This window comes from Narcine bancroftii, chromosome 3 (assembly GCF_036971445.1).
Source record: "Narcine bancroftii isolate sNarBan1 chromosome 3, sNarBan1.hap1, whole genome shotgun sequence".
NCBI classification, from domain to species: domain Eukaryota; kingdom Metazoa; phylum Chordata; class Chondrichthyes; order Torpediniformes; family Narcinidae; genus Narcine; species Narcine bancroftii.
In genome coordinates, this window is record NC_091471.1 from 226,221,376 (window position 1) to 226,233,663 (window position 12,288).

At 43.7% G+C, this 12,288-nt stretch overlaps 1 protein-coding gene across 1 annotated transcript in view; it reads right to left on the reverse strand.

Annotated features, from left to right (window-relative positions):
* The window catches only part of fras1 (Fraser extracellular matrix complex subunit 1), a 642,015-nt gene that overhangs the window by 293,557 nt on the left and 336,170 nt on the right, over positions 1 to 12,288 (reverse strand). Inside the window, exon 17 of the mRNA XM_069926766.1 lies at positions 5,166 to 5,306. Coding sequence (XP_069782867.1) covers positions 5,166 to 5,306 — 141 coding nt within the window. The remainder of the gene's footprint in view (positions 1 to 5,165; positions 5,307 to 12,288) is intronic.

Sequence of the window (12,288 nt, forward strand, 5' to 3'; positions counted from 1 at the left end):
CGCTCAACGTCGGCAAAACCAAGGAGATGATTGTGGACTTCAGAAAGAAGTCAGGGGATCACGACCCAGTCTTCATCAATGGGGTCAGTAGTGGAGAGGGTCAAGAACTTCAAATTCTTCGGTGTCAACATCTCCGAGGATCTGTCCTGGGCTTTCATTTTGATGCCATCACAAAGAAGGCTCGCGAGTGGCTATACTTTGAGAGGTGTCTGAGGAGATTCGGGTATGTCACTAAAGACTCTTGCAAACTTCTGCAGGTGTACCGTGGAGAGCATTCTGCCTGGTATGGAGGCACCAACTCTCAGGGCAAGAATAAACTCCAGAGGGTTGTTAACTCAAGCCTGTAACATCACAAGTACCAGACTTCACTTCCTCGAGGACATCGACATACTTAAAAAAGCAGCTTCTATACTCAAAGACCTCCACCACCCAGGCATGCCCTCTTCACTCTACTACATCGTGGAAAAATGTACAGGAGCCTAAATATGAGACTTGGTAGCACAAGGACAGCTTCTTCCCTGAATAATCAATGAACCAAAGACACTGCCTCACTTTTCATGCACTGCTAATGTTATTTCTTTTGCTTATAGAAAACTTGTAGGATGGTTATAATATGAATGTTTGCACTGTGAAGCTGCCGCAAAAACACCAAATTTCACGACTTGTTCATAATAATAAATCCTGATTTTGAACTTCTTCACTCAGAGAGTGGTGGAGGTGTGGGACGAGCTGCCCTCTGACGTTGTAACTGTGGGCTCAATATTAAGTTTGAAGAGTAAATTGGATAGATACATGGATGGGAGAGGTTTGGAAGGTTATGGAGTGCGTACAGGTCAATGGGTCGAACAGAATAATGTTTCTGCACAGAACGAACAGTTTTCTGTGATGTAATGTTCTATGGTTCGACCTCTTTGGAAATTTGACCAGCCAGCAACATCAAAGGCTGAAGAATATAACAAACATAGCCAGGTCAGTCATAGTCCGACATCACATCCATTGAAAGAACCGTGGCGAGCACTGCCTCAAGAAGGCAGCCAACATCACAAATGACCCCCATCGCCCTGGTCACAGCATCTTCTCACCAGGCCCTTTCATGCCAAGCATCCGCCTGAAGGCCGGGTGTAAACATGGAGGGAGAAATATAAACTTACCTTACATGGTCGAGCCCTAAAAGGCTGCTCCAGTTTCGCATTCATGTGGAGTGGTGTCTCGTATAGCCCTCCGGATCTGATGGAGGCGGGGCGACTGGTGCTGTAGCGTCACCCATCATAAATATGTGGTAGAGCAATGGCCATCTTCCCAACCCATAATCCTCCACGCAGCTGGAACCGCACTGTGTTTCCCAGACCAGTTCTAGCTGTGTGGGGGATTATGGGTTGGGAAGACAGCCATTGCTCTGCCACGTTTTGAGCTGCAGAGAGCAGCCCCGACAGTTGAAGCGGCCCAGTGAGATGCCAGAGCAGCCGGTGGAGCAGCACTGGCCGCCCCCTGATTGCCTCCACCCTGACTTCTCCCGCCAGCCGCCCCTGCGCTGATGGCCACTGCCAATCGACACTGACCTGACGGCCCCCCACCAACCCTCCTAATGTCAGCTTCCACCAGCTGCCCCCGCCCTGAAGGTGTCATGGCGGGAGAGGGGTGAGTGGGTGGGAGAGAGAAGGTGATGGGTCGCTGGCTAACCCCGTCATCACGGCGTTATCAGCCCACCCCTGACCAGCCGCTTGCAGCAGCTGTACATTCATATTAGGATTATCCTTCCCCAAGAGGGATTGAAGTCAGCGCCTTGGAGCCGGCCATGGGGCAACATAGAGTTAAGTCTCCTGACATAAGGGTGGAGAATCTCTGCCTTTAGTCAGGCTTTTTCACTGCACTGCATGAAAGGGCTCTGCTATCTTTCAGCAGAAGATAGTGAAGCCTGAGGACCAGGCCCCTCCAGAACAGCTTCTTTCCAACAACTATCAGACTGTTGAACCTCCAATTGTCATACAAATCAAGGACTGCATCAACACCACAAAAGAACTGCCTGCTCAATAGCTTTGTCACTTTTTTTGCACTTGGATAACCCTGAAATATTTATTGTCTCATTTTAATTCAATGTATACTACAGCAGTGGTTTTTTAATTGGTTTTAAAGGTTTATTTTGGCAAAGTACCTGTTCAGCTGCAGAATTTAACTGCATATGTACACTCATCACACACTGCACTCCATGTTTGGGACAAAGACATTTTTTTCTCTTTATTTGTCCCTGTGCTCCACAGGTTTAAATTTGTAATCAGAAAATTCACACGTAGTTAAAGAGCACATACCAGATTTTTTTTTCATGGTTATTTGTATATATTTTGCTTTGACCATGTAGAAATTACAGCATTTTTTATACATAGTCCTCTCATTTCAGGGCACCATAATGTTTGGGACATTTGGCTTCACAGGTGTTTGTTGGTACTTAGATATGTTTAATTGCTTCGCTGGTGCAGGTATAAGAGAGCTGGGTTTGCTTCTAAGCTTTTGATCTCCTTCGGAGTCTGAAGTTGCCATTTTTCAACATGAGGAGAAGAGTTATGTCTAGGCCATTTCATGTCGGGCCTCTACCTTGAGACCAGCTACGGAGCAGATAGAAAAATGGGAACTTACCTTTCAGACAGTAGCCCTAAACTGCTGCTCCAGCGACCCAATCACAAGCAGAGGCACCTCGTAGCGCCCTCTGGATCCGACGGAGGTGGGGCAACTGGTGCCTTAGCGCCAACCATCATCAATACGCGGCAGAGCAATGACCATCTTCCCTACCCATAATCCCCCACTCAGCTGAAACCGCTCTGTGGTTCCCAGAACAGTTCCAGCTGCATGGGGGGATTATGGGTAGGGAAGACGGCCATTGCTCTGCCGCGTTTTGAGCTGCAGTGAGCGGCCTTGAAGGCCGAACCGGCCCAGTGTGGCTGTCCCAGCCCACACCAGCTGCCCTGCTGACAGCTCCCGCTGCCCTGATGGTCCCGGCTGCCCAGAGGGCTCCATGCTGTCCCTGACTTGGAGGGAGAGGGGTGAATGGGGAGATGGGTCGCAGGCTGACGGCATCATCAGCCCACCCCTAAACAGCCGCTTAGCTTGGGTGTACATTCAGATGGATCGGCGGAGGGCTGCGCTGCGGAGATTATCCCTCTCGGAGAGGGGTTGGAATAAGCGGCTTGGAGACCTCCTCCGCACATTCAGAAAGGAAGGTGATTATGCATTTTGGCGGAGTTTCTCTGCCTTTACATCTCAACTTTTGGGCAATCTGAAATGGTCTAATGAAAGTCAAAGAAGTCATTATGAGGCTAAAAAACAAGAATAAAACAGTGAGAGACATCGCCCAAACCTTTGGATTACCAAAATAAACTGTACAAAACATCATTAAGAAGAGTGTACTAGTGGGCTCAGTAGCCACAAAGGGACTGGTCGGCCAAGGAAGATCTCCATTGCTGATGACAGAAGAATTCTCTTCATAACGAAGAAAACTCCCCAAATCCCTGTCTGACAGATCGGAAACACTCTTCAGGTGGCAGGTGTCGATGCGTCAATGACTACTGTCCGCAGATGGCTTCATGAACAGAAATATAGAGGCTTCACTGCAAGATGCAAACCACTAGTTAGCCAGAAACAGGATGGCCATATTACAGTTTGCCCAGAAGTCTTTAAAAGAGCCTAAGAATTCAGGAAATAGGTCTTGCAAACAAATGTGACCAAGATTAACTGGTAATGATGGCAAGAACAAAGTGTGGCGGTGTAAAGAAACTGCCCAAAATCCAAAGCAAACCATGGTGGGGTTTGGGGGGGGGGGGGGGGGGGGTGGTATGGCCTGGGCATGTATGGCTACCGCAGGGACTGGCACACTTACCTTCATTGATAATATAACTCTGGATGGCAGTAGCAAAATGGAATTCTGAGGTGCAGTGAAACATCTTATGTGCTTAAATATGAGTGAATGTCTCCAAGCTCATTGGCCTGTGCTTCATCCTACAGCAAGACAATGATCTCAAACATACTGCTGAAGGAGCTTTTTTAAAAGCCAAATATTGAAAAGTTCTTCAATGGCCAAGTCAGTCACCTGATCTAAATCCAATTGAGCACGTCTTCCATATGCTGAAGAGAAAATGTAAGGGGTCCAGCCCCCGAAACAAGCAGGAGCTGAAGATGGCTGCAGGAGTGGCCTGGCAGAGCATCGCCAGGTGATTTTGATGACTCACAGACTTCAAGCAGTCATTGCATGCAAGGGATATGCAACAAAGTACTAAGCGTAACTACTTTAATGTACATCTCAAATATTACTGTGCCCTGAAATGAGGAGACGATGTATAAAATATTACCGTGCCCTGAAATGAGGAGACGATGTATAAAATATTACCGTGCCCTGAAATGAGGAGACGATGTATAAAATATTACCGTGCCCTGAAATGAGGAGACGATGTATAAAATATTACCGTGCCCTGAAATGAGGAGACGATGTATAAAATATTACCGTGCCCTGAAATGAGGAGACGATGTATAAAAAGTACTGTAATTTCTACAGGGTCAAACCAAAATATAAACAAATAGCTCTTAGTAAAATCTGGAAAGTGTACTTATATGTGAATTGTTTGATTACAAATGTAAATCTGTAGAGCAATGGGCAAATAAAGGAGAAAAGAAAGTGTCTTCCTCCAAACAGTATGGTAGGCACTGAGTACAAAATAGACTCATGGTTGGCATAGCAGTTAGCACAATGCCATTACTGTGCCAGTGACCCTGGTTCAAACTGACTGCTGTCTGGAAAGTGCACGAGCATTATCTCCGTGTCTGCATGGATGTCCTCTGGGTGTTCTGACTTCCTCCCATGCTCCCAAGAAACAAGAGTTAGTGGGTTGATTAGCCACATGGGTGCATTTGGGTGGTGTGGCCTCATGGGCTGGCCTGTTACCATGCTGTATCTCTATGGAATATTGGTCAACAGAGGCCTTGAAGTCAGTCATGAGAAGTTTGTGGTATCTGCACCAAAATTAACATGTGGAGCCAAGGAAAGAAAAAAATCTGCATGAAAACATTTTGCAAGATAATGGAATTTGTGGTCCAGCATTGATTTTATAATGAGGTTTGCTTCAGCTTCTCCCATCAAACCACAATATTGCAGAGCATTTCCACAATTGAATGCTGCCTACCTTGACATACCCCAGCTGCAGAGTAAAATCCCTCGGGGCAGGCTGAAAGGCACTGGCCTTTGTGCAGGGTCCGGTGGTTGACGCAGGAGGTGCAAAGCACCGGGACGGAGCCAGCACAGGTTGCACAGGATGCATGGCAAGCTAAAACAGAGACAAAAAAAACAGCTGTAAAAAGCAGAAGCAGAGGATGCGAATAAGGAAGCAATAGGCTACGGCTGAAGATTTAGCAATAGTGTAAAACCCACCAGCATAAGTGAGCAACATCCAGCGACTATTTTACATAACCAATACTACACAGGCGATCATTCAGCCCATTCTGCCTATAATAGACCTGTTACAGCGCTTGCCCACAACTCTTGCTTACTTATGCAAAAGAAATAGGGACTTTTTTTGTATTCAGTGTGGTTTTGTGAAAAAGTGGAAAGGTTTTGGAATGAACTGAGTTAATTGTTAGGGCAAATTATGAAGATAAAGATGCCAAAGGATCCAAGAATATTTTTACTTGGAGATATTTATGAAAAAGGATATAAAATTGAAATTGGACAAAAACCAAGAAATATTTTAAAGTATTGCAATAGCAACTGCAAAGAAATGTCCAGCAATATCGTGGAAATATGACAGAGAAGTGTAATTAAGTGGATGGTATAATGAGATACGAAATTGTATTCCTTTGGAAAAAATTACGTATGGTTTAAGGAATCGAGTTGAAATTTTTTTATGGTATTTGGAAACTAGATATGGATTTTATGGATAATTTTCCATCCACCTCTTTTATCTTATCCACTCCTCTTAATTAGTCATTTTTAATAACAATTAATGATTGGCTGTGCTAATATTATTGTATATTAAATGGTTGGTGTTTCTTTCTTACTTTTGGGTGTGGGGGGATGGGGAGAGAAATATAAAAATACTTTTGTTGTGTCATTGGCTATGGATATTTGATTAATGTTCTATTCATTTTTTCCTGTAATGATGCAAACAATTAAATAAAATTATTTTAAAAACTATCGCTTATTTAGCCTTTTCTCATTGAGAACGTTCCCTTTCCAATCATACTTTACAATGTGGCTCCAATTTTATAAAGACACCAATCAAGAACAGGAACAATACAGGTCCAGCTGCATTGATGGACACAGCACAATTTGCTTTGATCTATTCCTATAACTTACCACATTTAAAAACCAACCTGAAGGCTTGGCTGTTTGAACACACAGCAAGAAGTACGGTAAAGACCCTGGTATTCTGCACCAGTGGAGATTGGTAGATGCTGGATAAATGTATTTTCCGGTTGCTTGAGTCTCACTTTTATAATGCCTAACTATAACTTGTCCGCTTCCTCATGATCCGCTGATTTCTGCTCACCGGACAAGTCTAATATACGGATACCCATGACAAATCTTGAATCTGCCAAGCCAGCCACTTGAAAAGAGCACTGTGTCTCAATATTCATCTTCTCGTAGAAGTCCTTTTTCTTGCCGCTTGGGTCCTGATATGCAATGACTTTCTGACCTTTTCAAATGAAACCATTCAAAACAAGCCTGGTCCAGTGAGTCCATCTTGGAAGTATGAAGAGTGCGACGTCACTCAACACTTTTAACAGTGTCGGACTTCATATAAAACTTCTTAATTTTCTAAGACTGTGGCTTCATGTCATAGTTTATTGATGATCCATAAGACCTTTTCCAAGTCTCTTAAATATCTCCATTTCCTGCTTAAGCCGAAGCACTACATATTTACACCTACCTGGCTGTTTCTCTTTCATCATGGTAATGTGTATGGGGAAAATCTGTCCGAAATAATGATCTGAAAAATGGAATCTCTGTTTGTTTACATTGTTCACATGGGGGGGATCTGGTTGCATGTATCACCTGTGTGTGAGTGGTGAATTGGCGAACTAACAGGGAGGCGTGCCAATTTTAAAATGACACATTTTTTTAACATCTATTTGATTCATATTTATTTTAACTTTTCACTTACTTTCCTCGATTTTTTTTGCCGGTTGCTTGAATTCCGGATACTCTTATTATAATACAAATGTAGGAGAAACTCATTATTTGCAAGTGGACAGATGTGAATCACATTGATTCCCTTGACTCTGACACAACAGCATGAACATCCTGCCTAACCCTAACCCTAACCCTTAACCCTAACCCTAACCCTAATTATTTGCAAGTGGACAGATGTGAATCACATTGATTGCTTTGACTCTGACACAACAGCACAAACATCCTGCCTAACCCTAACCCTAACCGCAATGCTCGGCGGCCGCGTATTTTGGAGGAATGGGCCCACGCAACGAGACGGCAATTCTCAAAACATTCTTGACCCAACGGGAGCCATTGACCTTTTTTGAAACACTCTCAACCTTGCATGCTGCCAAAGGTAGCAGTCGTAGCAGATACGATGGTTGCATTTAAAGGGCTTTAGACATTTGAAAAGGGAGGAGCTTATGCACCAAATATTTAGTCTAACGTGGCATTGTGTTCAGTGCAGACATTGTGAAGGGAAAGGCCTGCTCCTCTGCTATGTTCTGTCATCAGAATTTTCATACATCAATGCTTTCAGGATTCTTAATATGTACTCTGCTCTGTGTTAGATTCCTCCACTTAACCACGATGAAGGCTAGAAATGTAATTTAGACCATTACCAAAACCCGTGTAAAACTACGGGAAGATGAGAAGAGTGGATTCCCGCTCTTTTCTGCAGTTCTCCTCACAGAATGAGTTTACCCCATTCATTGTGGGGTTCCGTGTAATTTGACAACAATCGGAAGGTAGAACTACAACAGTCACCCGCAAAGGTATGCACATGGCGCTCAAGGGCAAGGTACGGGCTAACAGGCGATAGGTCGGTACAGGTGGGAGGGTCGCGAGGAAAAGAAGCTGAGGTGATGGGGAAGAGGGTAGCTCTCTGTAGGGGAGGGGAGGGAATGGGTGACGAACTGGAGGAGACAGAGGGTTAAGGAAAGAGAGAGAGACTCGGGGGAGAGGGTTGTAAAGGTTAAAACGTTGTGTTTCTGATTCCTAGTTAATTTTATGCTCGTCTCTTTAAGAAAACTATTGTTTGTAGTGATTATGATGTAATATGTCTTAATATCTATGTGGACCAAGAGCTTGCATCTCATTCTTCGATGAACTATGAAGAGGACGTGAGCTCGAGATAATTTTCTTTGAATTCGTCTTTTGTCTTCTTGTATATCTCTTTGAAGTTAAATATCATTATATCTTTAAATACAATATATGCTTTGTTTTATGAAAATCTTAATGTAAAGTTATGCAAAATGTTTATCTGTTTTATCAACTAATTAAAGCTGCATAAAGTTGTATCTACCTTTATTGGATTAGTAAGGTAGTAATTCGGAATATCATCGCCCACATTACTTTGAAGATGACACATTTTGAAATTAGGAAATACTAGGACCTGGAAAGTGTTGTCTATAAGGATTAATGGACATTGGAGAAGCTGATGTCAAGGCTGCCTGGATGGAGAGCGCCTGGATGGAATACAAGGTGTTGCTCCTCAGGTTTGCAGGTAGCCTCGGGATGACCGTGCATGAGGCCATTGATAGATATGCAGGTGTGGGAATGGTACGCGGAATTGAAGTGGTTGTCATCTGCGAGATCCTAGCTATTGCAGCAGAGCGAAGGCACTCAACCGAATGATCTCCATGATGTTGAGGAGGCCACTGAATGCAGTTGATGGCCACAGCAAATTCACAAGTGGCACCACTTCACTGGGGAGGACTGTTTGTGGCCTTGAATGGTGGTGATGGAGGAGGTGTTGATGCAAGTGTAGTATTTCTTGCGGTCACAGGGGTAGATGCCGAGGGGGCGAGAGGTGGAAAGGGATGAGTGGGCGAGGGTTTCCTGGAGGGAAAGGTCCCTGTAGAAAGTAGAAAGGGGAAGATGTGTCTGATGGACGGGTCAAGTTGTAGCTGGCAGAATTTACAGTGGTTAATATGTTGGATGCTGAAGCTCCTCCCTCAAGTCTCTCTTGTTTCCTCTGTCTCTTTTCCTCCACCCTTTCATTTGCTTTTACGATCAGAAACCTATCCCCTCAAATTTTTTCTACCCTCCCACCTACAATCTTTTACCTGTTAGCCTGTGCACCCCTTCCTCCCTGCTCCCCCACCAAACAGCCTTCCTTTTTATTCAGGTGTCTGCCTGTTTTTGTCGAAGGGTCCAGGCCTGAAACATTGTTGACCCTTTGGATGCTGCGTGGCCTGCTCAGGTGGTCCAGCATGTTTGTGTACTGCAGTTCGGCAAGAGCCCCTGACAGCATCTCGCCTGCATTTCCTTTGCAAATGAGACCTCGAACGCACACAACAGCACGAGGAATTTTCTGATGGGGACAAAAGACATGTGCCTTCTCCCAAGCGTGTGGCCAAGAGCTGTCTTTTGGAACGTAGCCAGATGAAACACAAAGCCAAACCTGGATTCCCCCTAGAATATCTGATTCGTTATTTGCTGAACAAAGTGACTATTCTAAATAAATAAAGTGAGATTATTAGGGTTAACGTTACAAAAAGGAAAAAAAACACATAATTGGTCAGAACTTCAACTCCCAAAGGCTTCTTTCATATCTATTTATTTGCAGAATTGCATTCATTATTTTTTAACTAGATGATGCAGAATTCATATTCCACGAGCAGAAGGAGACACCAAGAAATTCCGTGCTTTGTCACCGTGGGGTTAAATTCTGATTGCACACACTAATGCAGAAGCCAAGGCCAAAGGTTTATTTTTATTTTGAAGTCTTTATTAGTGTACTTCCAAATAAAGTTTTAGCAGAGACTTTGATCCGAGTCCAATGCCCTGAGCAGGAAAGATGCCAATTCTTATGCAGCCCTTCAACAGCTAGCAAGAGGTCATCCAAGTGGAGCCTTGCTTGCTGATAGGTCTAAGACGATGGGAACAGCTCTTCCAAAGGGGGACTCGAATTGCAATTTTTTTAATGAGTCCGCCTACCTACATCGAATGCTCGTGGGAAAGTAATTCCACAAATCTTGCATGGCTATGCAGGCATACCTTGTACAATGCGGTTAATGCGTTCCAAGCAAGTTCAGTGCTGTGGAAAACTATACTGTTCAAAGCATTATTACAATGCACTTTAATGTAATTCGTTCCAATCCTACAAAAGGGATATACAAAACTATCTTTAATGGGAATAAGTGAACATCATTTATTTAAGGAAATACTTGTTCAATGTAAATTTGCGTCAAATCACTCCACACAAGACTTTCACCAAAATTAGATCAGTTCCACTGCAGGATAGAGCGGGGACAGCAATAACTCAACACAGCCACTTAACTCTCTCTATTCCACAGCAAGTTCCAGGGGTTCCCCTCCGTTCAAACTGGTGTTGTTCAGTGGGTTTGGAGTCTCGCCGGTCTGCCGCATCAGAGCAGAGACGAGAAAGCAGATTTCCATGAGTGTAAGGCAGCCCGCCGCGGGATAGATAACTTTCAATTACAGCCACTTAATCCTCTCTATTCCACAGCTCAGCACCTATATTTAAAATATTTTAAACTCGAGTCTTGCAAAGAATTATGAGGTGGTTTAAATAGCAACAACAATAAAACTTTAACGTTGCAAACTAAAAACTGCAGGTCATAAATTTCAATCTGCGTTATATCAAAACCAGTGATTTTCCACACCATGATATAGAGGGTATGCTTGTATTTATATTGGCACTTTAAGACCTCATTTTAAAGTAAACAAATTCATTGGATAGATCAACTTGATATTACTGTACAGACAAAAAATCTTTTTAAATAAAAGCAAAACCTGGAGCATGGAGACCTAGAACCTGAATAGAATTTAAATCTTCAAAGATTGCCAATTGTCAAATATATCAAAGAATAAAATGATGGTAAATTGAAACTTGAGATTTTAAAGATACTGCTTTGAGTGCCATTGACAAACATGGGAATGGATCCTGAGAACTAGACAAGGTACCCGCCAATGTGCAACACAGTCAATCTACCCAGTAATCTTTGCTCAGTTTGGGGTTTGCAAGGACTATTCAACTCCAATTCTCGTGACACACTTGGCCGAAACATGACAACAAAGTAGAATTTTTGAGAGAGGACATACATTGACCTTGACATCAAAGCAATATTTCACCCAAGTGTCACATCTGAGAAACCAATTAAAAATGTATTAAATCAAGGGGAATCTCACCCAGAGATGGAGATATCCATAGTACAAAGGAAGATGGTCATGTTGGTTTAAGGGCTATTATCCCAGCCCCAGGATATCATTCAGAAGTTGTTCAGAGCATTGCCCAAGCTCCAAGCATCCCAAGTATCTTTCTCTCCGTTCTCCCTTCATAAGGTCAGAAATGGAAACATTTATTGATCATTGCACTATCTTGAGCTCCATTTACACATAATCAACCATCTTTCCTAATAAACAGTAGGGACTGTCCAAAGTCAGACTGAGGCATCAAACAAGTGCTCGGCACCGACCAACTCCAACGAGAGGGCGTCTATCACGTCTCCGTTAACATTCCAATAACATGACCATGGGTATCACCATTGGTCACTGTCCTGGGGGTGATCAGTGGCTGGAAGATACTAGGAGCAGAAACAAATATGGTGGTGCAAAAGGAGGGCAGAGGCTAATTTTCCGTGACATGCAACTCAGCTCCTGGCTCTGGTGAAAGGCCCTCCTCTGTCTAAAAGCCGTCAAGTTAGAAGTCCAAACAGAATACTCCACACTTGCCTGGATGAGTTCACTCCCAACAATTAGCACCACTGAGGTGGAGGAATCAATTCATCACCATAAACACTCACTCCCTCTGCGAAAGGCAGAAGGTGGGTGTGGTATATGCTACTGATAAAGTGCCATGCCAATGGCCCCTTATCACTCACAGCAGCCACAGGGGAGCAGACTGACTTCCCTTGTCGTCCTAATTTGAAAGCCTCTACGGGCATCGTCAACTAGAATCAAAACCGTCTTCTGAGGGATACAAAGATCGTGAGAGAGAACTTGAGAGAAAAAAAAATCTTAGGAGAGAAAAAAGTGATCAGGAGAGAAAAAAGTGATCAGGAGATACCATGGGCAAGTAAGATAAAAAAAAACCTCAACACAACCTCGATCGGGAGCAACAAAGGAGCCAG